The 26,695-nt window shown below is 53.0% G+C and overlaps 1 protein-coding gene across 5 annotated transcripts in view; it reads left to right on the top strand.

Moving 5' to 3' along the window:
- The window catches only part of PACSIN1 (protein kinase C and casein kinase substrate in neurons 1), a 48,204-nt gene extending 27,504 nt beyond the window's left edge, over positions 1-20,700 (top strand). For 3 of the 5 annotated variants that reach the window (XM_038749585.1, XM_038749587.1, XM_038749586.1), the window contains exons 2-10: positions 3,651-3,779; positions 8,043-8,199; positions 9,817-10,052; positions 10,154-10,309; positions 10,533-10,708; positions 14,954-15,074; positions 16,049-16,176; positions 17,921-18,108; positions 18,752-20,700. In XM_038749585.1, coding sequence (XP_038605513.1) covers positions 3,654-3,779; positions 8,043-8,199; positions 9,817-10,052; positions 10,154-10,309; positions 10,533-10,708; positions 14,954-15,074; positions 16,049-16,176; positions 17,921-18,108; positions 18,752-18,861 — 1,398 coding nt within the window. In that variant the 5' untranslated portion in view covers positions 3,651-3,653 and the 3' untranslated portion in view covers positions 18,862-20,700. Of the gene's footprint in view, positions 1-531; positions 667-3,650; positions 3,780-8,042; positions 8,200-9,816; positions 10,053-10,153; positions 10,310-10,532; positions 10,709-14,953; positions 15,075-16,048; positions 16,177-17,920; positions 18,109-18,751 lie in introns of those variants that run through there. The other 2 variants (XM_038749584.1, XM_038749588.1) reach the window with 2 other exon arrangements.
- Positions 20,701-26,695: the final 5,995 nt, after the last annotated feature.

Raw genomic sequence — 26,695 nt, 5'->3', positions numbered from 1 at the left:
CACAGTAAGCGCTCAATAAATACGATTGATTGATTGATTTTGGGAGGGCCATGGCCATGTCAACTATTGGCGCTAGAGCTACTAGCCCTGCCCACTGGGATTATTGGCTCAGTGTGTGGAAGGAAAGGCTGAGGGCTGAGATCTTGGGCAGGATAAGCCCTCCCCTACCCCTTGAGACAGTAGTCGTGCCTTGCTAACCTCTTACAAAATATTTTCTGGGTGTCTAATCTCAGTCCATCTCTCACTCCTGGTGCAATCCAGGTCCAGAGTAGCCAAAGGGAAACCGATAAGGGTCTCAGATGTCTTGGGATCCCGGGCCCAGCTCTTTCTCTCACCCAGCTCCTAGGCCAGAGCCCAAGGGAAAGATGGATGGACATCCATCCCATCCCCTGGAGGTCCCCAGCTGTGAAGCCTGCAGCCCGGCCTGGCTTCCCTTCCTCCACCTCCCTCTGGAGCAGGGCTGGGAGTGGAGGAGGAACAAGGGAAGGAAGCAATTTTATATTCTCTGTTGCCTTTTCTGTGGGCAGCTTGGGGTGGGGGCAGCGGCTCTTCCTTGTGACGGATATCCAGAACCGCAGTGGCCGCCCTCTCTACACACTCCTCATCCCACAACCGGCCGACACTCCGCCCTGCTCTGAGAGTTGAATGGAAGCATCACTGATTGAGGCAACTAATTCATATTATTACGATTATTATTTTTGTTGAGTGCCTACTGTGTGTAAAACACTGTTCTAAGCACCAGGGTAGATACGAGGGGCTCACAGTCTAAGGAGGAGGGAGAACAGGCACTGAATCGCCATTTTACTATGCAGGAAACCGAGGCACAGAGAAGTGAAATGACTTGCCCAAGGTCACCCAGCGGACAAGTGGTGGAGCTGGAATTAGAACCCAGGTCCTCTGAGTCCCAAGCCCGTGCTCGTTCAACTAGGTCACTCTAGTACCCTCCCTAGTTGGTTAGTTATGGTGTTTATTAAGTGCTTTCTATATGCCAAGTGGGGAACTTGGCTCTGCAGCGTAGATACTGCCTAATCAGATTAGACACGGTCCCTAAGAGGTAACTCCATTTTACAGATGAAGCCACTGAGGTACTGAAGCAGTGTGGCTCAGTGGAAAGAGCACGGACTTCGGAGTCAGAGGTCATGGGTTCAAATCGTGGCTCTGCCAATTGTCGGCTGTGTGACTTTGGGCGAGTCACTTAACTTCTCTGGACCTCAGTTACCTCATCTGTAAAATGGGGATTAAGACGGTGAGCCCCCATGGGCCAACCTGATCACCTCCCTAACGCTTTGCACAGGGTAAGCACTTAATAAATGCCATTTTTATTATTATTATTAAGTGACTTGAGGTCACAGGCAGGCCAGTGGCAGGCCTGGGATTGACCCCAGGGTTGCTTGACCCGCATGCCCTTCTCACTAGGCCACACTGTCTCCCCTGTTCCCCTGACCTTCAAGCCCCCATTGTAGTTCAGGGCTGTTAATGATAGCTTCTCATTCCTTATGGTCAGGGTTATGTTCATCATCATCATCATCAATCGTATTTATTGAGCGTTTACTGTGTGCAGAGCACTGTACTAAGCGCTTGGGAAGTACAAGTTGGCAACATATAGAGACAGTCCCTACCCAACAGTAGGCTCACAGTCTAAAAGGGGGAGACAGAGAACAAAACCAACCATACTAACAAAATAAAATAAATAGAATAGATATGTACAAGTAAAATAAATAAATAAATAAATAAATAGAGTAACAAATATGAACAAACATATATACATATAAACAGGTGCTGTGGGGAAGGGAAGGAGGTAAGATGGGGGGGATGGAGAGGGGGACGAGGGGGAGAGGAAGGAAGGGGCTCAGTCTGGGAAGGCCTCCTAGAGTAGGTGAGCTTTCAGTAGGGCCATGTTCACCAACTCTGCTGTAGAGTAATAATAATAGTAATAGTTTTGGTATTTGTTAAGCGCTTACTATGTGCAAAGCACTGTTCTAAGCGCTGGGGAGGATACAAGGTGATCTGGTTGTCCCATGTGGGGCTCACAATCTTAATCCCCATTTTACAGAGGAGGGAACTGAGGCCCAGAGAAGTGAAGTGACTTGCCCAAAGTCACACAGCTGACAAGCGGCGGAGCCAGGATTTAAACCCGCGACCTCTGACTCCCAAGTCCGTGCTCTTTCCACTGAGCCATGCTGCTTCTCTACTCTCCCGAGCCGTTGGTACAGTGCTCTGCACACAGTAAGCACTCGATAAGTCAATCAATCAATCAATCGTATTTATTGAGCACTTACTGTGTGCAGAGCACTGTACTAAGCGCTTGGGAAATACAAGTCGGCAACACATAGAGACAGTCCCTACCCAACAGCGGGCTCACAGTCTAGAAGGGGGAGACAGAGAACAAAACCAAACATACTAACAAAATAAAATAAATAGAATAGATATGTACAAGTAAGATAAATAAATAAATAAATAGAGTAATAAATATGTACAAACATATATACATATATACACCATTAAGTACCATTGATTGACTTTCCCACCTCATCTGGACTCCCCATTCATTCATTCATTCAATTGTATTTATTGAGCGCTTACTGTGTGCAGAGCACTGTACTAAGCGCTTGGGAAGTACAAGTTAGCCAGGGCTGCTCCCCCCGTGCTGGCTGGGTGGGAGGTCAGAGGTCAGGACTGTATTTCCCACTTATCCTGGGCATGGGTAAAAGCAGCTTAAATAATAAAAATAATGATAATAATAATGATAATATATTATTGTCATTGTTCTTATTATGGTACTTATTAAGCAGTTCCTATGTGTCAAGTGCCGTTCTAAGTGCTGGGGTGGATTCCAAGAGAATCAGGTTGGATACAGTCCCTGGCCCATATGGGACTCATTGTCTAAGTAGGAGAGAGTAGGATTTAATCCCCATTTTACAGATGAGAAAACTCAGGCCCAGAGAATAATAATAATAATAGTGGCATTTGTTAAGCGCTTACTATGTGCCAAGCACTGTTCTAAGCGCTGGGGTGATACAAGGTAATCAATCAATCAATCAATCATATTTATTGAGCACTTACTGTGTGCAGAGCACTGTACTAAGCGCTTGGGAAGTACAAGTTCAAGTGCAAGCCACGAGAAGCAGCGTGGCTCAGTGGAAAGAGCCTGGGCTTTGGAGTCAGAGGTCATGGGTTCAAATCCCAGCTCTGCCACTTGTCAGCTGGGCGACTTTGGGAAAGTCAGTTAACTTCTCTGTGCCTCAGTTCCCTCATCTGTAAAATGGGGATAAAGACTTGTGAGCCCCCCGTGGGACAACCTGATCACCTTGTAACCTCCTCAGCGCTTAGAACGGTGCTTTGCACATAGTAAGTGCTTAATAAATGCCGTCATTGCAAGCTGGCAACATCTAGAGACGGTCCCTACCCAACAGTGGGCTCACAGTCTTAATCCCCGTTTTCCAGATGAGGGAACTGAGGCCCAGAGAAGTGAAGTGGCTGGCCCAAGGTCCCGCAGCAGCCCAGGGGCAGAGCCGGGATTAGAACCCAGGTCCTCTGACCCCTAATCTGTGCTCTTTCCACTAGACCACTCTGCTATAAGCGCTGGGGCTGGGCTGGGACTGGTCTGAACTGGGCTGGGGCTGGACTCACGACTGCGTTTTCCTTTCCAGTGAATGAGTCCCAGTGCTCTGTTGGCAGCAACCGAGTGCCCCTCTGGGCCCCTGACCCCTGGCACCATGTCTGGCTCCTACGAGGAGGCCGCCCCAGGGCTGGAGGAGACCACCGATAGCTTCTGGGAGGTGAGATTTCCCGCCGTAGCTCCCTTCTCCTCACCCCTGATCCGCTCCCGACTCCCACCCCTCCTCGTTGCTCCCCCATCTCCTTCCCTCTGGCCCCAGTGCTCTCTGTTGCCCGGTGACCCCTCCTCCGGCTGGGCAAATAATAATAATAATAATGGCATTTATTAAGCGCTTACTATATGCAAAGCACTGTTCTAAGCGCTGGGGGATACAAGGTGATCAGGTTGTCCCACGTGGGGCTCACCGTCTTAATCCCATTTTACAGATGAGGTAACTGAGGCACAGAGAAGTTAAGTGGCTTGCCCAAGGCCCCACAGCTGACAAGTGGCGGAGCTGAGATTCGAACCCATGACCTCTGACTCCAAAGCCCGGGCTCTTTCCACTGAGCCACGCTGCTCCCCACCTCCTCTTCAGGCCCTCAACTCCTCTCCATCCCTCACCCTACCTCTGCTCCTTCCTTCCCAATTTCCATAGCTCATCACACTCCCACTGCAAACACAGACACACAGGCACAAATAATATTCATTCAATCGTATTTATTGAGCGCTTACTGTGTGCAGAGCACTGTACTAAGCGCTTGGGAAGTACAAGTCGGCAACATAATAATAATAATAATGATGGTATTTGTTAAGCGCTTACTTTGTGCAAAGCACTGTTCTAAGCACTGGGGGGATACAAGGTGATCAGGTCGTCCCACGTGGGGCTCACAGTCTTAATTCCCATTTTACAGACGAGGCCACTGAGGCACAGAGAAGTTAAGTGACTTGCCCAAAGTCACACAGCCTATAAATGGTGGAGCTGGGATTAGAACCCATAATAATAATAATAATAATAATGACATTTATTAAGCGCTTACTATGTGCAAAGCACTGTTCTAAGCTCTGGGAGGTTACAAGGTGATTAGGTTGTCCCACGGGGGGCTCACAGTCTTAATCCCCATTTTACAGACAAGGCCACTGAGGCACATAGAAGTTAAGTGATTTGCCCAAAGTCACACAGCCGATAAGTGGTGGAGCCGGGATTAGAACCCATGACCTCTGACTCCCAAGCCCGTGCTCTTTCCACTGAGCCACGCTGTGCACAGACACACCCACGCACACTCACATGTGCACCCATGTATGAACACATAATAGTAATAATAATAATGATGGCATTTATTAAGCGCTTACTATGTGCAAAGCACTGTTCTAAGAGCTGGGGAGGTTACAGGGTGATCAGGTAGTCCCACGGGGGGCTCACAGTCTTAATCCCCATTTGACAGAGGAGGTAACTGAGGCACAGAGAAGTGAAGTGACTTGCCCAAAGTCAGCCAGCTGACAACTGGTGGAGCTGGGATTTGAACCCATGACCTCTGACTCTAAAGCCGAGCTTCTAACATACGCAATCAGATTCAGATGCAGCCACATTCTCAAAGATAGTCCTACCACAGACCCACAATCTTCATCATCATCATTAATGGTATTTATTGAGCTCTTACTATGTGCAGAGCACTGTACTAAGCGCTTAGGAGAGTACAGTACAACAGAGTTGGAGAACAACAGAGTACAACAGAGTTAGAGAAGCAGCGTGGCTCAGTGGAAAGAGCATAGGCTTTGGAGTCAGACATCATGGGTTCAAATCCTGGCTCCGCCACTTCTCAGCTGTATGACTTTGGGCAAGTCACTTAATTTTTCTGTGCCTCAGTTACCTCATCTGTAAAATGGGGATTAAGACTGTGAGCCCCCTGTGGGACAACGTGATCACCTTGTAACCTCCCCAGCGCTTAGAACAGTGCTTTGCACATAGCAAGTGCTTCTAGACTGAGCCCAATATTGGGTAGGCACCGTCTCTATATGTTGCCAACTTGTACTTCCCAAGCGCTTAGTACAGTGCTCCGCACACAGTAAGCGCTCAATAAATATGATTGAATGTATAAATGCCATCATTATTATAATTATTATTATAAGTTGGCAGACACGCTTCCTCCTGCCCAAAATACACACTCTTAGGTACACAGAGTGTCACACACATGCCAAAACACGTGCACATTTTCGGCTTCTCCCCAGCCCACCCCCCTACTCGCATTCACACCCAGTTACCACTCACAAAAGTGTGGCTCAGTGGAAAGAGGCCGGGCTTTGGAGTCAGAGGGCATGGGTTCAAATCCCGGCTCTGCCAATTGTCAGCTGGGTGACTTTGGGCAGGTCACTTAACTTCCCTGTGCCTCAGTTTCCTCATCTGTAAAATGGGGACGAAGACTGTGAGCCCCCCGTGGGACAACCTGATTGCCTTGTAACCTCCCCAGCGCTTAGAACACTGCTTTGCACTAGTAAGCGCTTAATAAATGCCATTATTATTATTATTATTATTATTATTATTATTATTACTACATACCCTCCCCACCCTTGGCCGAGGGTCATGCCCGGGCCCGCTGGGACCACGAGGGGGCGCCCCGACCTAACTCTTGAACTCCATCTGCCTCTCACCTCCCAATCCAATCAATCCATCTCCTGTTGTCTCCCAAATCTCTTTTGTTCCTCTTTTCTCTTCCCAATAATAATAATAATAATAATAATGGCATTTATTAAGCGCTTACTATGTGCAAAGCGCTCTTCTAAGCGCTGGGGAGGTTACAAGGTGATCGGGTTGTCCCACGGGGGGCTCACAGTCTTAATCTAGACTGTGAGCCCACTGTTGCCCGCCATGGGACAACCCGATCACCTTGTAACCTCCCCAGCTCTTAGAACAGCGCTTTGCACATAGTAAGCACTTAATAAATGCCATTATTATTATTATTGAGAAGCACTGTGGCTCAGTGGAGAAGAGCACGGGCTTTGGAGTCGGAGGTCATGGGTTCAAATGGGTTCAGATGAGTTACCTCATCTGTAAAACGGGGATGAGGAGTGTGAGCCCCCCGTGGGACAACCTGATCACCTTGTACCCTCCCCAGAGCTTAGAACAGTGCTTTGCACATAGTAAGCGCTTAATATGTTGCCAACTTGTACTTCCCAAGCACTTAGTACAGTGCTCTGCACACAGTAAGCGCTCAATAAATACGATTGATTGATTGATTAATCCCCATTTTCCAGATGAGGGAACTGAGGCACAGACAAGTGAAGTGACATGCCCAAAGTCACACAGCTGATAATTGGCGGTGCCGGGATTTGAACCCATGACCTCTGACTCCAAAGCCCGTGCTCTTTTCCACTGAGCCACGCTGCTTCCCCATCCTCGAGTCCTCCTGTTCTCTATTCCTCCGTTCCTTCTCTTCGCATCCCTTCGGCCCTTTCTGGGCAGTTTCTTCCCCTCCCCACCCATCGCCCCCTTGCCAACTCCCTAGACCTACTGGGACCCATTCTGCACAGAGAGGGGGTGTCTTCGGAGCAGAAACAGGGAGGCCAGGATTGGTGGAGCGGGGTGATGCGGGTGGATGGAAGGAAAATGGGGAATGGGATGAAGGGGGAAGGAATGAGGGGAGAAGGAAGATGGAAAGCAAGGATACAGCAGCAAGAGATCAGAGAAAGCGGGGTTGGGAGGGGATGGACAGACAGGAGAGGGAGATACTCCCAGCTCTGACTCCCGGCTCTGCCAACTGTCAGCTGTGTGACTTTGGGCAAGTCACTTCTCTTCTTTGTGCCTCAGTTACCTCATCTGTAAAATGGGGATGAGGACTGTGAGCCCCCCGTGGGACAACCTGATCACCTTGTATCCTCCCCAGAGCTTAGAACAGTGCTTTGCACATAGTAAGCCCTTAATAAATGCCGTTATTATTATTATTATTACTCCATGGAGAGCTAGGACTGGGGGCACAGGGGAAGCAGCGTGGCTCAGTTGAAAGAGCCCGGGCTTTGGAGTCAGAGGTCATGGGTTCAAATCCCGGCTCCGCCAATTGTTAGCTGTGTGACTTTGGGCAAGTCATTTCACTTCTCTGTGCCTCAGTTCCCTCATCTGTAAAACAGGGGTGAAGACTGTGAGCCCTGTGTGGGACAACCTGATTGCCTTGTAACCTCCCCAGCACTTAGAACAGTACTTTGCACATAGTAAGTGCTTAATAAATGCCATTATTAGGGGGTGGGGTGGGGTGGGTGGCAGCTCCTCTGGGGGCAAAGCTCTCCTTGGCACCTCCATGCCCAGCATGAGCGGTGGAGCGTAGAGAGCAGCTAGGCACCTGGAGAGGATGGGGGGAGTTGGGGAGGTTGCTGGGCCCATAGGAGGGGGGAGAGGCCTAGAGACCAGCCTCAGCGGCCCATGGGCTCTCCTCACCCCCGCACACCCTGGCCTCAGGTGGGGAACTACAAGCGGACGGTGAAGCGGATTGATGACGGACACCGGCTCTGCAACGACCTCATGAGCTGCCTGCAGGAGCGCGCCAAGATCGAGAAGGGCTACGCACAGCAACTCACCGACTGGGCCCGGCGCTGGCGCCAGATCATCGAGAAAGGTGCTTCCCACCCCCCTGCCGAAGAAGTGGTCTTCCTCCCTGACCCCCGCCCCAGAAAGGAGCCTCTCCCCCCAAATCCCCCTGGAAAGGTGCTCCCCAATTCCTGGTAAAGTGCTCTTCCCTCCTGGAAACCTACGCATCGAGCAAAAACTCCTCACTCTCGGCTTCAAGGCTGTCCATCCCCTCGCCCCCTCCTACCTCACCTCCCTTCTCTCCTTCTCCAGCCCAGCCCGCACCCTCCGCTCCTCTGCTGCCGCTAAGCTCCTCACTGGGCCTCGTTCTCGCCCGTCCCGCCGTCGACCCCCGGCCCACGTCCTTCCCCTGGCCCGGAATGCCCTCCCTGTACACATCGAGCAAGCTAGTTCTCTTTCTCCCTTCAAAGCCCTACTGAGAGCTCACCTCCTCCAAGAGGCCTTCCCACACTGAGCCCCCTTTTTCCTCTCCTCCTCCCCATCCCCCTCGCCCTACCTCCTTCCCCTCCCCACAGCACCTATATATATGTTTGTACAGATTTATTACTCTATTTTACTTGTACCTATTTAATATTCTATTTATTTTGTTAATGATGTGCATCTAGCTTTAATTCTATTTGTTCTTTCGACTTGACACCCGTCCACATGTTTTGTTTCGTTGCCTGTCTCCCCCTTCTAGACCGTGAGCCCATTGTTGGGTAGGGACCATCTCTATATGTTACCAACTTGTACTTCCCAAGCGCTTAGTACAATGCTCTGCACACTATAAGCGCTCAATAAATACGATTGAATGAATGAATGAATGGAAAGGCACCCCCGCCCCCACCCAAAGCTGCTTCTCATCCATTCATTTGATCGTATTTATTGAGAAGCAGTTTTTATAGAGAAGTATTTATAGAGAAGCAGTGTGGCTCAGTGGAAAGAGCCCGGGCATGGGAGTCAGAGGTCATGGTTTCTAATCCCGGCTTTGCCACTTGTCTGCTGTGTGACCTTGGGCAAGTCACTTAACTTCTCTGAGCCTCAGTTACCTCAACTGTAAAATGAGGAATAAGACTATGAGCCCCACGTGGGGCAACGTGATCACCTTGTATCCCCCCAGCGCTTAGAACAGTGCTTTGTACAAAGTAAGCACTTAACAAATGCCATCATTATTATTATTATTGAGCGCTTACTCTGTGCAGAGCACCGTACTAAGCGCTTGGAAAGTACAATTAGGCAACAGATAGAGACAATCTTCTAGACTGTGAGCCCGTCGTTGGGTAGGGATGGTGTCTATCTGTTGCCGAATTGTACTTTCCAAGCGCTTAGTATGGTGCTCTGCCCACAGTAAGTGCTCAAGAAATACGATTGAGTGAATGAATGAATTCCTGCCCAACAATGGGCTTCTCCCTTTCATCCTCTTACCCCTCCCTGTACCCCATGCTGTTCCCCCCAACCACAAGGAAGCTTTACACTCCTGCCTCAGTCAGACCCAACACCCTCCATGCCCGTGTGCTCAAGGGGTCAGCACGGCCTCGATGGAGTCGCCCGGGGTGACCGCCAAGAGGGCCAGGGCAGGAGGGTGCCAGCCCTCCTGGTCTGTCCGGCCTGGAACTGGGGGTGGGGGGCCCAGGTGCCAATACTCCTGTGTCCCCGGCACCCACAGGCCCTCAATACGGCAGCCTGGAGCGGGCATGGGGCGCGATGATGACGGAGGCAGACAAGGTGAGTGAGCTGCACCAGGAGGTGAAGAACAGCCTGCTGAGCGATGCCCTGGAGAAGGTCCGCGCCTGGCAGAAGGAGGCTTATCACAAGCAGATCATGGGCGGCTTCAAGGAGACCAAGGAGGCTGAAGACGGCTTCCGGCGGGCGCAGAAGCCCTGGGCTAAGAAGATGAAGGAGGTATGGGGTGGAGGGAGGGCACGGCGGGGCGAGGGATGGGAGGGCCCGGTTCCCCCACGCCCCTGACCAGGCCTGGCTCCGTCCCCCTCCCCGCCTGGCAGCTGGAGGCGGCGAAGAAGGCGTACCATCTGGCCTGCAAGGAGGAGAAGCTGGCCGTGACCCGTGAAGCCAGCAGCCGGGCGGAGGCATCGGTGGGCGGGGACCAGCAGAGGAAACTGCAGGACAAAGTGGACAAGTGCAAACAGGATGTGCAGAAGGTCTGAGCCTGGCTTGGGGACCCCTGGGAAGGGCCGGGGGTTGGGGGAGGAGAATCGATGGGGTGCAGGGGGATTGTTGAGGGGACAGGGAACAGGTGGATGAGGCCGAAGGTGGAGGGGAGCCATGGACTAGGGCCAGGAAGAATAGGAGAATCGGGAGGGATTGGAGACGTGCCGCCCTCTCCCCTCCGCCGTACACCCTCCCTGGCCCCCTGGCCCAAAGACCCAGGAGCGGTACGAGAAGGTCCTAGACGAGGTGAGCAAGGTGACCCCAGCGTATACGGAGGGCATGGAGCAGGTGTTTGAGCAGTGTCAGCAGTTCGAGGAGAAGCGGCTGATGTTCCTGAAGGACGTCCTGCTAGACATCAAGCGCCATCTCAACCTGGCCGAAAACAGCAGGTATCGGGGGCACGGGGGAGAATCATGGGCAGCCAATCCCCAACCTCTAACGTACCTAACCCCAACCATAACCCTACATAATAATAATAATAATAATAATGATGATGGCATTTATTAAGCGCTTACTATGTGCAAAGCACTGTTCCAAGCGCTGGGGAGGTTACAAGGTGATCAGGTTGTCCCACGGGGGGCTCACAGTCTTAATCCCCATTTTACAGATGAGGTAACTGAGGCCCAGAGAAGTGAAGTGACTTGCCCAAAGGCACACAGCTGACCATTGGCAGAGCCGGGATTTGAACCCATGACCTCTGACTCCAAAGCCCGGGATCTTTCCACTGAGCCACGCTGCTTCCCTACATAAACCCTATATCCTGTATCCTAAAACCTGACCCAAATCCTAACCTAACCTCAGACTGTGGCCCAAGCTATGACACCACAACTCCCAAACTCTAAACCTGGACCTCCAAAATAATAATAATAATGATATTTGTTAAGCGCTTACTATGTGTCAAGCACTTGTTCTAAGCACTGGGGTAGATTCAGTCATTCAATTGTATTTATTGAGCGCTTACTGTGTGCAGAGCACTGTACTAAGCACTTGGGAAGTACAAGTTGGCAACATATGGAGACGGTCCCTACCCAACAACGGGCTCACAGTCTAGAAGGGGGAGACAGGCAACAAAACAAAACATGTGGACAGATGTCAAGCTACAAGCTAATCAAGCTGGACACAGTCCCGGTCCCACTTGGGGCTCACAGTCTTAATCCCCATTTTACAGATGAGGGAACTGAGGCCCAGAGAAGTGAAGTGACTCACGCAAGGCCACACAGGAGGCAATTGTCAGAGCCTGGATTAGAACCCAGGTCCTTCTGACTCTCAGGCTCGGGCTGTTATTCACTAGGCCATGCTGCTTCCCTTAAACCCCAGCCTAGCCTTAATTATGACCCCAAACTCCAACCCCAATGCTCACTCTAATAAACCCGGGCCCCTACCCTAACCTTAGACCCTGGTCCGTAAATCTAACCTTAAACCATGACCCATTATTGTTATGTTGTTCATTCGATCGTATTTATTGAGCACTTACTATGTGCAGAGCACTGTGCCAAGCACTTGGGAAGTACAAGTTGGCAACATATAGAGATGGTCCCTACCCAACAGCGGGCTCACAGTCTTGTTCTCTCCCAAGCGCTTAGTACAGTGCTCTGCACACAGCAAGCACTTAATAACAATAATAATAATAATAATAATAATAACAATGGCATTTATTAAGCACTTACTATTTGCAGAGCACTGTTCTAAGTGCTGGGAGGTTACAAGGTGATCAGGTTGTCCCACGGGGGGCTCACAGTCTTAATCCCCATTTTACAGATGAGATAACTGAGGCCCAGAGAAGTGACTTGCCCAAAGTCACACAGCTGACAAGTGGTGGAGCCGGGATTTGAACCCATGACCTCTGACTCCAAAGCCCAGGCTCTTTCCACTGAGCCATGCTGCTTCTCTAAATTGATTGATTAATTAATTAATTAAATTAAATTAATAAATACAATTGAATGAATGAGTGAACAAACATGATTCCAACCTTAACCCTAACCCTAAACCCTGACCTCTTCCCTAACCTAAAACTATGACCCCCCATCTCAAGTCCAAATGCTAAACTGTGACCCCTGACCTTAACTATGACCTCAAATCTAACCCAATCTCAATGCTAACTCTAAAGCCTGATCCCAACCCTAACTCTAACCTCAGACTGTGTCCCAAACTATGACCCCCAGCTCCCAAATTTGAAACCTTGACCTTAATAATAATAATAATAATAATAATAATGGCATTTGTTAAGCACTTACTATGTGCAAAGCACCGTTCTAAGCGCTGGGGGGGATACAAGGTAATCAAGGTGTCCCACGTGGGGCTCTCAGTCTTAATCCCCATTTTACAGATGAGGTAACTGAGGCTCAGAGAAGTTAAGCAACAGACATGTGTTGATGATGGTGATGATGGTATTTATTAAATGCTTACTATGTGCAAAGCACTGTTCTAAGTGCTGGGGAGGTTACAAGGTGATCAGATTGTCCCACGGGGGGCTCACAGTCTTAATCCCCATTTTACAGATGAGGGAACTGAGGCCCAGAGAAGTGAAGTGACTTGCCCAGATTCACACAGCTGACAGTTGGTGGAGCCAGGATTCGAACCCATAACCTCTGACTCCAAAGCCCGTGCTCTTTCCCCTGAGCCACGCTGCTTCTCTTCAATAATAATAATAACATTTGTTAAGTGCTTACTATGTTAAGTGCTTACTCAGAGAAGCAGCGTGGCTTAGTGGCAAGAGCACGGGCTTTGGAGTTAGAGGTCATGGGTTCGAATTCCGGCTCCTCAGCTTATCAGCTGTTTGACTTTGGGGAAGTCACTTAACTTCTCTGTACCTCAGTTACCTCATCTGTAAAAGGGGGATTGAGTCTGTGAGCCACCCGTGGGACAGCCTGAGTAGCTTGTTTCTTCCCCAGAGCGCTTAGAAGAGTGCTTTGCACATAGTAAGCACTTAATAAATGCTATCATTATTATTATTAGCAGTAATAGTAAGTGCTTAACAAATACCATTATTATTATTATTTGCCCTTAAACCAAGACCCTAACCACAAACCTAACTCTAAACCTTGGCCCAAACACTAATCTTAAACTATAAACCCAATCACAACCCTAACCCTGAATCCTGACCTAAATCCGGGTCCCCAACTACAACCTTAACCCTGAATTTTATTCACTAAGCACTTAGTACGGTGCTCTGAATTAACCCTGAATTTTAACCTTAAACCATGACCCCAGCCACAACCCTGATCCCATCTCCAGCCCTAACCCTAGAACTAAATTCCAGCCCGAAAGACAGTTGCTTTATTTCTGAATTGTCCTTTCCAAGCGCTTAGTACAGCGCTCTGCACACAGTAAGCACTCAATAAATACGATTGAATGAATGAATGGATTGATGAATGCCGTCGACTGAGATTGTCAATGGGAGGGGTAGGACTTGTTCTGGCCGGGCTGTGCTAGAGGGGAGGAAGTGGGAGGGCAAATCAGGGATGGCTTCCTGGAGGAGAAGAAGGTCTTGGGTGGCAGTGGACAGGAGAGAGAGCAGGGAAGTGGTGGTCAGGAGCAGGAAGGGGATTAGTAGGGATGGGAGCTGGGGGCAGGGAAAGGGAACTGTTCCATCATCAATTGTATTTATTGAGCGCTTACTATGTGCAGAGCACTGTACTAAGCGCTGTTCCAGGTTATAATGGATGGTTTGGAGTCCCCGCGGGAGGTCTTGGGAGACATTGAACTCTGACCCCTCCCTGGCCCGCTAGCCCACCCTCTGGTCCCCGGAGATGCCGTCGCCCATCTCAGCGAGTGGCCCGTGGGGGACTCCCGCCGTGTCCCCCTCATGTGGGCCGTTGGGAGGAATGGTCGGAGGATGGGAAAGATGGAGCAGCCTGGCATAGTGGATAGAGCGCGGGCTTGGTCATGGGTTCTAATTCCAGCTCTGCCACTTGTCTGCTGTGTGACTTCGGGCAAGACACTTCTCTGGGCCTCAGTTACCTCATCTTTAAAATGGGGATTGAGACTTTGAGCCCCAAGTGGGACAGGGAGTGTGTCCAACTCGATTTGCTCGTATCCACCCCAGGGCTTGGTACAGTGCCCGGCACAAAGTAAGCACTTAACAAATACCATTATCACTATTATTATTAGGAGAGGGGGGGTCCTGAGGAGTTGAGGGCTGGACAAAGGGGGGAAAAAACCGGGATGGTGGGGGTGGGAAGGATCCCCCAGGTGAGCAGCTCTGAGGGCCACGATGAGGAGCTCGCCTATGACCCAGAGCAGGCCGGGGCCTGGGGGTGGGGACCGGGAGAGCAGATCTCTCTCAGGTTGAAACAGGTTACAAGTAAAGCAAAGATGAAAAATGAAGAGCAGATGACACAGAACTGGGAGTCAGGAAGTCTCATGTCCTCCCCCTGGCCTGGAATGCCCTCCCTCTGCACATTTCATTTTGCTAACATGTTTTGTTTTGTTGTCTGTCTCCCCCTTCTAGACTGTGAGCCCGCTGTTGGGTAGGGACTGTCTATATGTTGCCAGCTTGTACTTCCCAAGAGCTTAGTACAGTGCTCTGCACACAGTAAGTGCTCAATAAATACGATTGAATGAATGAATGAATCTCCCGTCAGCTTGCCCCGGGCAAGCTGGTGAGAGCCTGCCCATTCCCACCCCCACCTCAGCTATATCCTCGTCTACCGAGAGCTGGAGCAGACCATCCGGGCAGCGGATGCTCAAGAGGACCTCAGGTGGTTCCGCAGCACCAGCGGCCCTGGCATGGCCATGAACTGGCCCCAGTTTGAGGTAAGGGTTTGTGATCATGGGAGGGAGGGAGCCGGGGGCACAGGGAAGGAGGAGGGGGATGCTCAGGGCCGGAGGGCGGGGGAGGAGAAATACGAGGCACTGAGGGCTGGCTGACTGTGCCCAGAGGGTAATAATAATAGAATAATAATTAATATAATACAATTATATTTAATACTATAATAATCATAATACTATAAAAATAATAATGGCATTTATTAAGCACTTACTACGTGCAAAGCACGGTTCTAAACGCTGGGGAGGTTACAGGGTGATCGGGTTGTCCCACGGGGGGGCTCACAGTCTTAATCCCCATTTTCCAGATGAGGGAACTGAGGCACAGAGAAGTTAAGTGACTTGCCCAAAGTCACACAGCTGACAATTGGCAGAGCCGGGATTTGAACCCATGATCTCTGACTCCAAAGCCCGGGCTCTTTTCCACTGAGCCACCGGCCAGCCGGGCTAGGCTCCCTCTCGTTCATCTCATCTATCTTGCCGCCGACCTCGCACCCACATCTTGTCTCTGGCCTCATCATCATCATCATCAATCGTATTTATTGAGCGCTTACTGTGTGCAGAGCACTGTACTAAGCGCTTGGGCCTCCCTCCTCGCATCCAACAGATAACTACTCTCCCCACCTTCCAAATCTTATTGAAAGCACATCACCTCCAAGAGACGTTCCTTGACTGAGTCCTCTTTTCCTCTTCTTCCACTCCCTTCTGCATCACCCTGACATCTTCCCTTTAATCATCCCCACCCCCCAGCCCCACACCACATATGTACATATCTGTAATTCATTTATTTACATTAACGTATTTCTCCTTCTTCACCGTGGGCAGGGAATGTGTCCGTTATACTGTTATATTGTACTACCCCAAGCACTTAGCACGGTGCTGTGCACACAGTAAGGGCTCAATAAATATGATTGACTCACTGACTGGCTCCCTCCTGCTCTGACCTTCCCCTGCCTCCCCAGGACTGGAACCCAGAACTGACCCACACCGTCCCCAAGAAGGAGAAGGTGGCCAAGAAGAATGAGGGGGTGTCGCTGACCAATGCCACGGCGGGGGTAGAGTCTGCAGCCCAGGCTGGAGATCGGGGCAGGTGAGTCCCCAAAGAGCAGGGAGGGGAGATATCTGGCTGCCACTTCTTCCGTGGAGAACTCTAGGGACTTTGGCCAGTGCCTGGACCCCCAGAAGCTCCAGTTGTGGGGAGAACCTGCTCTCTGTTGCCGCTACACCCCCAGTCTGGGAGCAGTCCCGAACTGGAATAAATTTGTGGACGATGGACCTAGATTTAATTATTGGAGAGAAAATGAAGGATGCTAGGAGAATTGAGAAGCGTGAAATGGAAAAATGGTCACTAAGTCTAAGATGGAAACCAGGTAGAAACCATGTGAGTGGGAGCAGGTCTAGAGAGAGAAAAGGGGCCCGAGGTTAAGCGTAGGGGCCCGGGAAGGAGCCTCGGAGGAAGGGAAGAGGAGGTGCTGGAGGAAGAAGCGATGAGAAGGAGCCGTCAGAGAAGTGGAAAGGGAAAAACCCCAGAGGAGGAAAGTGCGGTCAGTAGTGTGAAATGTGTAGCAGTCCCCAAGGATTTGAACAGAGAAGCGATTCCTGGAGTGAGCAGGACAGTGGTCCCCGAGGATAACAGGGAAGTGATTCCTGGAATGACCAGAACAACCATCCCCGAGGGTACAAAAAGAGACGTGGTTCTTGGAGTGAGAAGGAGGTGACCCCTGGAGACCGTAGCAAGAGCAGAAGCAGGAGGAGAGCGCCCAAAGAACAAGCCACAGGGACCAAGGGGAAGAAGGGGGAGCGAGATAGGAGACTGACCACCATGACTGGGAAAATATTCAGACATGAGCAGGAGGAGAGCTGACTTAGAGCTGGAAGAGACAGCTTCTAAGGAACAAGGAGACTGGGGATGGTTTAACTGGCTGAGGTGAAAGAGAAGCAGTGTTGCCTAATGGCTAGAGCTCTGACCTGGGTTCTAATCCTGGCTCTGCCACTTGTTTGCTGTGTGGCTTTGGGCAAGTGACTTATCTTCTCTGTGCCTCAGTTATCTCATCCGTAAAACGAGTATTAAGACTGTGAGCACTACGTGGGATATGAACTGTGTCCAACCCAATTAGCTCGTATCTACTCCAGTGCTTAGTACAGTGCCTGGCACATAGTAAGTGCTCAACAAATGCCATTAAAAATATGAAAAAGGAGAAGCCAATGATACTGGGGTTGATGGTGGGGAGGGAGACAAGCTGCTCAGAGCTGGAGATGGGAGTGATATTGCAGAGGAGAGAAGCGTCTTCCTCCAGTTACCAGGCAGGCAGGAGGGGAGTCTGGGTTTCTGAGAGAGATGTGGGTGGGGAGGAGGGAGATCTGGGTCACCAGACCCTCTCATTTCTCTGGGATGGAGGTGGATGGTTCTAGGAGAGGAGGGAAGTGACCATCTGGAGCAGGCAGGGCCTGCAGCATTGCCTAGTAGTGGCAGGGGCCAAGTGGGAGATTGGGAGTGAGAATTGATAATGACCGAGGTTGGCATGGAGCCTGCTGGTCCTTCCCCCAGAACTGGACAAGCCCAGGAGGGATGAGCACAGCATCTAGCAACTGTTGTCACCTCCCGCCTCCTCCTCTCCTCTGCTAACCCCGAACCCCAGCCCAAGATCTCCCGCCCCTTCTTCCAGAGACCCTTGACTCCCTTCCCCATAGCCACTCCCTGGACCAGCTCCCCAGCGGTGAGCAGGCCGAGGAGGGCAGCGGGAGACGGGCCTCTGCACTGGGATGGTTTTGGGAGCCGACAGGATCTGATGGAGGCTAACGGGGCCCTCCTTCCTCTCCACCTCCCGTCTCAGCGTCAGCAGCTACGAGCGGGGCCAGCCCTACGCTGCCGAGTGGTCCGACGACGAGGGCGCCAACCCCTTCGGGGCAGGCGAGGCCAACGGGGGTGCCAACCCGTTTGAGGATGACGCGAAGGGGGTCCGGGTGCGGGCCTTGTACGACTATGACGGGCAGGAGCAGGATGAACTCAGCTTCAAAGCGGGTAGGGGTCAGGGCCCCGTGGGGCAGGGCACCAGGGTGTGGGAGGGATGGGCCTGATGGGGTGGGGCACCAGGAGATTGGGGTGAGGGGGACCCAGGCTTGCCGGGGCGGGGCACCAGGAGGATGGCGGGCGGGGGTGAGGGCACCAGAACCAGGGACCCAGAAGGCTTGGGTGAGCAGAGAAAAACGGGGAGCACGTGGAAGCGTAAGGATAATAATAATAATAATAATGACATTTATTAAAATAGCGCTTACTACGTGCAAAGCACTGTTCTAAGCGCTGGGAAGGTTACAAGGTGATCAGGTTGTCCCATGGGGGGCTCACAGTCTTCATCCCCATTTTACAGATGAGATAACTGAGGCCCAGAGAAGTGAAGTGACTTGCCCAAAGTCACACAGCAGACGTGTGGTGGAGCCGGGATTTGAACCCATGACCTCTGACTCCAAAGCCCGGGCTCTTTCCACTGAGCCATGCTGCTTCTCTGGTGGCTTCTCTAAGGATCTGGTGGGGGGCTCTGGGGGAGCGGTGGGAAGCCAGGAGGGCTGAGCGGGAAGTTCTGGGGAGAGCAGGGACTGGGTCTTTTCCCCCACGCCTCCCACCAGCCCCCCACTAACTGCCCTCTCCGGGCCTCCCTTCCCCACAGGAGACGAGCTGACCAAGCTGGGCGAGGAGGATGAACAGGGCTGGTGCCGAGGCCGCCTGGACAGCGGTCAGCTGGGCCTCTACCCCGCCAACTACGTGGAGTCCATCTAGCTGAGGGGCCTCCCCTGCCCCCGACCTCCATCCCCCGCCAGGCTCCCACTCCCCCCCATCCCGACTCCACCTCCCCCATCGCCCTCCCACCCCCGCTCCATAGAGTCCAGACATATTTTCCAATCAAGCTTTTATTTTTTTAAAAGTCGTCTTGGGAAGAAAAAAACAAAAAACAAAAAAACAAAACCGAGGATTGGCAGGAGAGCAGTGCAGAGGCCGAGGTGGGGTGAGGGGTGAAGGGGTGCTCGGGGTGCCACCCTGGTTTCCTGGAGTGCGGAGAGCCGGAAGGACTCCAGCTGTGCCCATCCCACCAACGAGGACCTCCTGGGCCCCCAACCTCTCCGTCCCGGGGTCCCTCTCCTGTCCCCAGGTCCCCTTCCCCACTGTCTCCTCCCAGAACTCTTAGCACTAAGACTTCCCTCTTCCAGGCCCCGTGGTTTTCCTGCCCAGTCTCCTTGCTCTCTGCCAGCTCCAGCCAACCTTCCCCTTCCAGGCTCCAAACAGCAAAGGCCCCTCCTCAGAGCCTGTTTCCCTCCCACCGAGGCTCTCCAAGATCCCCCAGCCTCCCTTCTCCAAAGCCGGGGGAAGGGGACGGCCAGGGAATGATGGGACAAGCCAGGCATCTAGAAGCAGTCTGGGGGCCAGCGATCCCTTGAGTCCAGCCATTCTGACCCCAGAAGGGTAAAGTCTGTGCCTAGAGAGGGGCTAGGGGAATCAGGAGAGGCTAGCTGAATCTTTGAGCTAGTAGTGGACCTCAGCCCCCTACTTTCTCTTTCCTCAGTTGCTGCAGTGTTCAATCCTGCCTAGGGGCCAGAGGGAACCCCCGCCACTTAGACCCCAGGCCCCAGGCCTGTCCTCAGAGAAACAACCAGTCGCGATGACCGGCAGCTGGGATGATTGGCAGCTGGGGAGATCTGAAGCAGGGGAGGAGGCCAGTTCTCAGTTTCCATCCGGACCCCTCCCAGGAGGCAGGAAGAGTTATTTCTGGCTCCATTTTCCTGCCTCCAGGTGTCACTTGTCTATTCCCTGTCCCTCTGCTCTCCAAGGTGTTTATGGCCCACCCCCTGCCCCTCTGCTCCTCCAGATTTTCAGGACCCATCCCCTGCCCTTCTGCTCCCTAGGTATCTGCAGCCCATCCCCTGGCCCTCTGCTCCCCTAAGTGTCTGAGGCCCAACCCCTGGTGCTCTGCTCCCCCCTGCCCCTCTACTCCTCTGGGTATCCACGGCCCATCCCCTTCCCCGCTGCTCCCCTGCCGGTGTCCCCAGCCCATCCCCAGCCCCTCTGTTTCTGACTCTGAGGAGGCATTGGTGGTAGGCTGCCCCATCCTGTAGGAGCAGTGAGTTAGCAGTTGGCTTGCCCGTGGCTGGTCCCGCAGGGCAGGGATTGGCATCCTGTCATTAAGGTAATGGCTGCTGCTTTTCCCATGGGCAAATTTGGCTGTCCCTCCTCCGTCCTTCTCTCCATTGCCCTTCAGCCCTTGCCCTCTCCCAGTTGCAGGCGGGGCACAAAACCTGGGATTTGGTCACCCACAGAAGGGTGTGTTCCTTGGCACTGGGGGGCTGTAACCAGAGTGAAGGGTGTGAGGGTTTGGGGAGCTCCTACCATCCCCATCCTCTCCCAATCCCACCCCAGCTAAGAATGCCAGGGACACCTTTACTTGGGAGCAAAATCTCTAGTTCCACCGCTGCCTATGGGGGTGGGGAGGTGGGTGGGAGAGGGAGATGGATGGGCTCTGAAGCCATCATTCTCCATGAGAGACAAGGCCCCAGGGTAGTGGCACGGGAAGGGAAGAGGGCAGGAGACGGGGCAGGTGCTTCTTCTCTTCCTTTTCTCTTCCCTTCCCTTCTTCTCCCTGTGCCCCCTTTCCCTTCTCCTGCCTTCCTCCCCTCTTTTCCCCACCATCCTCTCCTCCTTCCTCCAGCCCCTCTGGTCCCTCTCAACCAGGGCTTTGGGGGCACCGATGGGGCCTCAAGACTAGAAGAGGGGAAAGTGGATTTGCCCCTCAGGGGCACCATCTCCTTGGACTCCCCCGACCCCCAGGGACTGGTCCCCAGGCCCAGCCAGAAGCGGAGCCCTGTGGAGCTAGGATGGGGTGAGGGTCCTGGGGCTTCCTGCAGATGGCCTGACTCTACCAAAGGCTGACGTCCCTAATCCTCCCCCGTCGTCTCTGCCGTCTGGTGCTGCCGCCACTTCCCCTGCAGAACTCCCAGGGGCAGAGTCCCATTAGCCTGGGATTTCAACAACATCCCCCTAGAGAGACCCAGAGGCCCTCTCCCAGGGGACACCTCCCCCCAGCTACAACGGTCCTTCCCTGGCACCTTCTGTTAATAATAATGATGGCATTTATTAAGCGCTTACTATGTGCAAGGCACTGTTCTAAGCACTGGGGAGGTTACAAGGTGATCAGGTTGTCCCACAGGGGGCTCACAGTCTTAATCCCCGTTTTTCAGATGAGGTAACTGAGGCACAGGGAAGTTGTGACTTGCACAAGGTCACACAGCTGACAATTGGCAGAGCTGGGATTAGAACCTCTGACCTCTGACTCCAAAGCCCGTGCTCTTTCCACTGAGCCACACTGCTTATGTTGTCCCCTGAACAGACTAGAGACAGAAGAACTAAGGCCAAGGCCTCACCCTCCAGCAGCGGGCAAGGCATCTCAGCTGACCAGGCAGGGCAGGAATATTGCCTCCTGTATACAGGCAGACTCAGGGGTTCTACAGACTTCCCATGGCCACTTCCTGCCTGCTTCCTCCCTCCTGGGCCTCGCTGCTGGGGGGATCCCAAGCCTGGGCCTGCTCCCTGGGGGGTGGGGGACGGGGAGAGAAAGCTTCAACTGTTTCCCCTGGGATCCCTCGGGCCCCACCCATTCCCCACGCAGGGTCACCCCAGCCAGAGGAGCCCTAGAGGTGTCCGGGAAGCGATGGCCAATTCCAGGAAACCACCCGGCAGCGCCCTCGGATCCCCTGGCTGCTGGGGTAGGGCATCCTGGAGCTGGGGGCTGGGAGATGAGGGGCAGGGCAGTTTGATCTGGTGGATTGCAATTGGGCGGTGGTCTCTGCCATCTTTCCAGCCTCTCCCTCCCTCCTCGCCCCTCCCAGCCTCTCCTCATCCAATACGGTCCTGGGCCCTCTCCCGATTCCCCAACCTGACCGTGCCAGGCACCGCAACTGGTCCCCCTACCCTGGAGCTGGTGCCCAGGGGCACTGAGCCTCCAGCCCACCAGCCCTCAGGTTGGTTTGGTTTCCAATGGAGAAAGCACTGGCCCCTGTCTGGGGCTCCCTGACACCTCCTGCCAGGTGGGGCCCCCATGGCCGGATCCGGGAGCAAAGCTAAGCGTCATCTCGGCTCTCCCTCCGCCTGCCCATCTCCCCGAGCTCCTCGGCTTCCGGCCTTCCATTCATTCTGGCGCGTGTGATTCTCCCCTCCAGAAATGCCGTGGTCTCAGCAACGCACCTGTTTTGTACCCGACTATGTAATTTACAGGTCAGTATTGTGATTGTATTTCTGTGGATAAAACCAGAACCGTGTCCCTGTGACTGCAGCCTCCTCCTCTTCATTGGATGCTCAGGACTTCCTCTCACCTGGTGTCATGGCCCCCGCCTTAGCTCTCTGACTGGCTGGAGGGTAGACTTGCTCTCTACCCCAGCTCTGGTTGTCCCTTCTGTCCCATAGCCCACGAAGCTGTTCCACTGCCCCCCTACCACCCACCACTGTCCAGCCCACTCAGTAAGCTGGTATGCCGAGGGCACCCTTGCTTAGGAGCAAAATTTCTAGTTCCACCCTTGCCTATAGGGAGGTGAGTGGGAGAGGCAGATGGATGGGCTCCGAAGCCATCAATCTCCATGAGAGACTAGGCCCCCAGGCTGCAGCACAAGGAGGGAGGACGGCAGGATAGAGGGTAGATGGTGGATCCCAGAAGAGCTGTCTGCAACTTCTCTTCCTTTCCTCTTCCCTTCTTCTCCCAGTGCCCCCTTTCCCTTTTCCTGCCTCCTTCCCTCTTCTTTCTACCATCTTCTCCTCCTTCCTCCAGCTCCTCTGGTTCCTCTGGTCTCCTTCGCAGAACACAGAATCTCAGGTATTTGAGCGGACACCAATGCCCTCCCCATTAGAGTGTAAGCTTCTCAGGCCCGGGACCTAACCTTTTTGCTTCTAGTGTACTCTGCCAAGCAGTTAGTACAGTGCTCTGTACATAGTAGGAGCTCAATAAATACTACAGACTGATCGGGAAAGACCCACATGAGAGAGGGGGCCTCTAGCGTGGGTGTTGCTTCATGCTTGCCAGGGGCTGCGGTGTCCCTTGACCCCAAAACTCAGAGGGGGAAAGCATCAGGGGCTTGCCCCTAGCCTGAGCCCAGGTGAGTTTCTCCCAGAGTTGTCCCGGACCCTAATGGACTCTTCCGTGGCCTGAATCTAAGACCTGGGCCGGCCCCAACCTCCAGCCTGGACCTCATCTGTACAACCACCCATCCCAGACTCAGACCCTCACTTCCAGCCTCCACCCGGCCTCCTCCTACAGCCTCTGACCCCTGCTTCCTCCCTCATCCTCCAACCCACAACCTTGGGCTCCAGCCTAGATCCTGTGAACTCTGAACTGAGCCTCGGAAAGAAAGAGACGCAGAATGAGCAAGATAACAAGACAGAGGCAGGCAGTGACTGGGTTAGCCAGGAGAGCAGCCTCTACATCCGAACTTCCCCGAGGATCTCATTTCCAGAAAAGTGTGGTCCAAGCCCAGGTCTCCCGCGGGCCCTGGGGTTCACAGTCCTAGGGACCAGGTCGCTGTGAGGGTCACTTACTGTGCCAGCCTGGGCACCTATCGGGGCAGCAGCAGTGGAGGGAAACGTGTCTTCCAGCTCTATTGTATTGTACTTCCCCAGGAGCTTAAAAAGATGCCTTGCACACAATAAGCATGAATAAATACCACTGATTGACAGATTGATTGGAAGAAACCACAATGGTGGTGGCGTTAGAGTGGGAACATGAGTGTGTATGCATGCACGCATGTGTTTGTATGAATGCATTTGTGTCTGCACACACATATACACACATGCATAAACATCTATGCATATGCAAGCACACCCATACTGTCCGTCACACCCTCGCTCATTCCCATACAACTCCCCCCTCGTTTACACACAGACAGAAGCACACATTGCAATGACACACCCAGAGATACACACATTTGTAAACAAACTCAATTCACCGACTCACAAATGTATCCATATACGGACACATATGCTCAATGACATACATTCACGTTCATATGTTCAGACGCACACCTATGCTTCACCCCCAACACATATGAGCAAACAGGAGCACACATGAGCACACAGGTATCTTCAGATGTACTGAATGCTGTTCCACCGGATTTAGGACCAATTCTGTTCATGAGCATCTTTAACAGCGTGTGGTCCGGAGGAATCAAGAATGAATTGTCAAGCTTACAGGTGCCCTGAAATTGCCCCGGGCAGCGAGGCTGCTATTGGAGGAAATGCATGTGCCAAGGCAGGAAGCAAGACAGGGTGAATGAGGCAATGTGGTGCAACTAGGGATGCCCCCCAAACCAATCTGGAGGGGGGCAGAGAGTGGACCAGTAGGCCAATAGAGAACACCGGGGGTCTCCATCACTCCAGGGTGACAGCAATACAGGCCACGGAAAAGGTCAGTCCAGTCCCGGATTGGATGATGCATGGCCACTTCCTGCCCTGCAGAGTTTCCCCATGAGAAGTGGGGGCTCAGGGCCCCTGCTCTCCCCTAAGACTTTTTGGGGTCACTAGGAAAGAGGGCCGCAGTTGTGTTCTTCCATGAAAAAAAACTGGAGAAGTGGCTTGGAAAGACCATGGGCCTGGGAATCAGAAGACCTGGGTTCTAATCCCAACACAGCCATTTGTCTGCTCTGTGACCTTGGGCAAGACACTTCATTTTTCTGTGCCTCAGTTCCCTCATCTGTAAAATGGGGATTTGATACCTATTCTCCCTCCCACGTCGACTGAGACCCCTCTGTGGGTCAGCAACCACATCCAATTTTATTATCTTGTATTTACCCCGGGGCTTAGTATGGTCCTTGGCACACAGTAAGCGCTTAACAAATACCTCAATTATCATTATTATTATTATTAATTATGGTGGGAGGAAGTGATGGCTGGGAGTTGGGGGTGGCACAGTCAGTCCCTTTCTGCCGTGCCACCCTGGAGGCAATCCACGGGGCCCTAGTCCCTGGCTGTGGGACCCTCTGGCCCGGAAGCTGGGCTGGGCTTTGAAAACACACACATGCATACATGCATATACACACAAGCACACTCCCCCCACCCCTGACCATCCCTCTTCCAACCACTTTTGCAGCCCACTCTGGCCCTCCTTACCCATTTCTCCCCTATCCCCTACTCTCCACCCCCTCGGTCTGGTTCAGCTGAGAGGTGGGGGCAGAGATGGGGTTGGGTTACAAACCTTCTGTATTTCTCCAGGAGCAAACACAAAGGTTCAGGAGCAGGTTCCTGCCAGCCATTCAGGGGCCAGGAGTTGCAGGCCACCCCTCCCTCACCCCAGCCAACCCACACAAGACAATAAGGTACAAAACAGAGAAACACAACTAGAAGGGATGGTTGGCCACCCAGTGTTCTCCCTCTCCCTTCACCCACCCCTCCACCTCCTCCTTCTCCTCCCTTGGCCTGGCTCTGAGCCCAGGGCCCCTGGGGCCTTATCTGGCCCCATATCCAGATGAGTGGCAAGTCCTCGCAGTCCCCGGGACAGCAGAGAGGGAGGACCAGAGCAAGACCAGAAGTGGACCCCACAGCAATTTTCCATGCTGCTTCCCTGGATCCATGGAAGGGAGGCAGTTGTCTCAGCGTTGTCAGCCATTGGGAGGGGGCAGAGGGTTGGACCACAGAGGCTAGTCAAGTCCTGGAGGCTCCCTCCCTCCCCCACCAGCCACGTCCCTGGGGTGGGGGGTGGAGAGTGAAGACAGACTAAGCAGAAAGAGAGCCAGAGCTGTGCAGGGAGACTTCCTCTTCCTCAGCATGACAGCTTCCAGCTCCACAGAACCTGCAGCAGTCCTTGGGGGCAAGGAAGGGGCAGGGACCACAATCTTTGAACACTTCTGCCCCTCCAGACCCCCCATCCTGGCCTGTCCTGGGCAGCAGGACATGCTGGCAGGGCTGGGAAGTGGGCAGCGAGGCCAGGTGGGACCCATTAAGAAGGGACATCAGGAAGGAGTAGGGTGGCTCAGTGGACAGAGCAGGGGCTGAGAGTCAGAAGACCCGTCTCTACCGAATCCTGGCTCTACCGCTTGTCTGCCATGTGACCTTGTCTCGTAACTTCCCTGGGCCTCGGTTTCCTCATCCTTAAAATGGGGACTCAATACCTGGTCTCCATGTGGGACAGGAACCGTGTCTGATAACCTTGTATCACCCCAGCATTTAGTACAGTGCTTAGCACTTAACAAATACTATTATTATTGTTGATATTATTATAGTATTATTATGTTAGGAGTCATCTGGGAGGGAGTGGGCCTGGAACCTACAGATCCCAGGGTCCGGGGATGGGGAGAGGGGTCTCCCTGAAAGACTCTGTCCCTTCCCCAGGCCCCTCCTGGATGGGGCAGTCAGGCCTGAGATCAGCTGCTCCACCAACTAGGCCCTGGAGCGGGCAGCCCTGGAAGAGGGCACTGGGGGACCAGCACCTCGCTCTCTCTCTCTGCAGCCGCGGGCTGGCACCTCCCTGTAGTCTGGCTGGCACGGGGTGGGGGCCATCAGAGGAGCCCAGCCTGGGGGGAGAGCAGTCCAGGACAGGGGCTGCCCCTCCCCCTGCCCCCACCGGTGCCCCCCCGCTGTGCCCCCC

Source organism: Tachyglossus aculeatus, chromosome 7 (assembly GCF_015852505.1).
Source record: "Tachyglossus aculeatus isolate mTacAcu1 chromosome 7, mTacAcu1.pri, whole genome shotgun sequence".
In the NCBI taxonomy this organism is placed as follows: domain Eukaryota; kingdom Metazoa; phylum Chordata; class Mammalia; order Monotremata; family Tachyglossidae; genus Tachyglossus; species Tachyglossus aculeatus.
The sequence above is the reverse complement of the archived record's forward strand: the minus strand, read 5'-3'. Positions and strand labels throughout refer to the sequence as shown.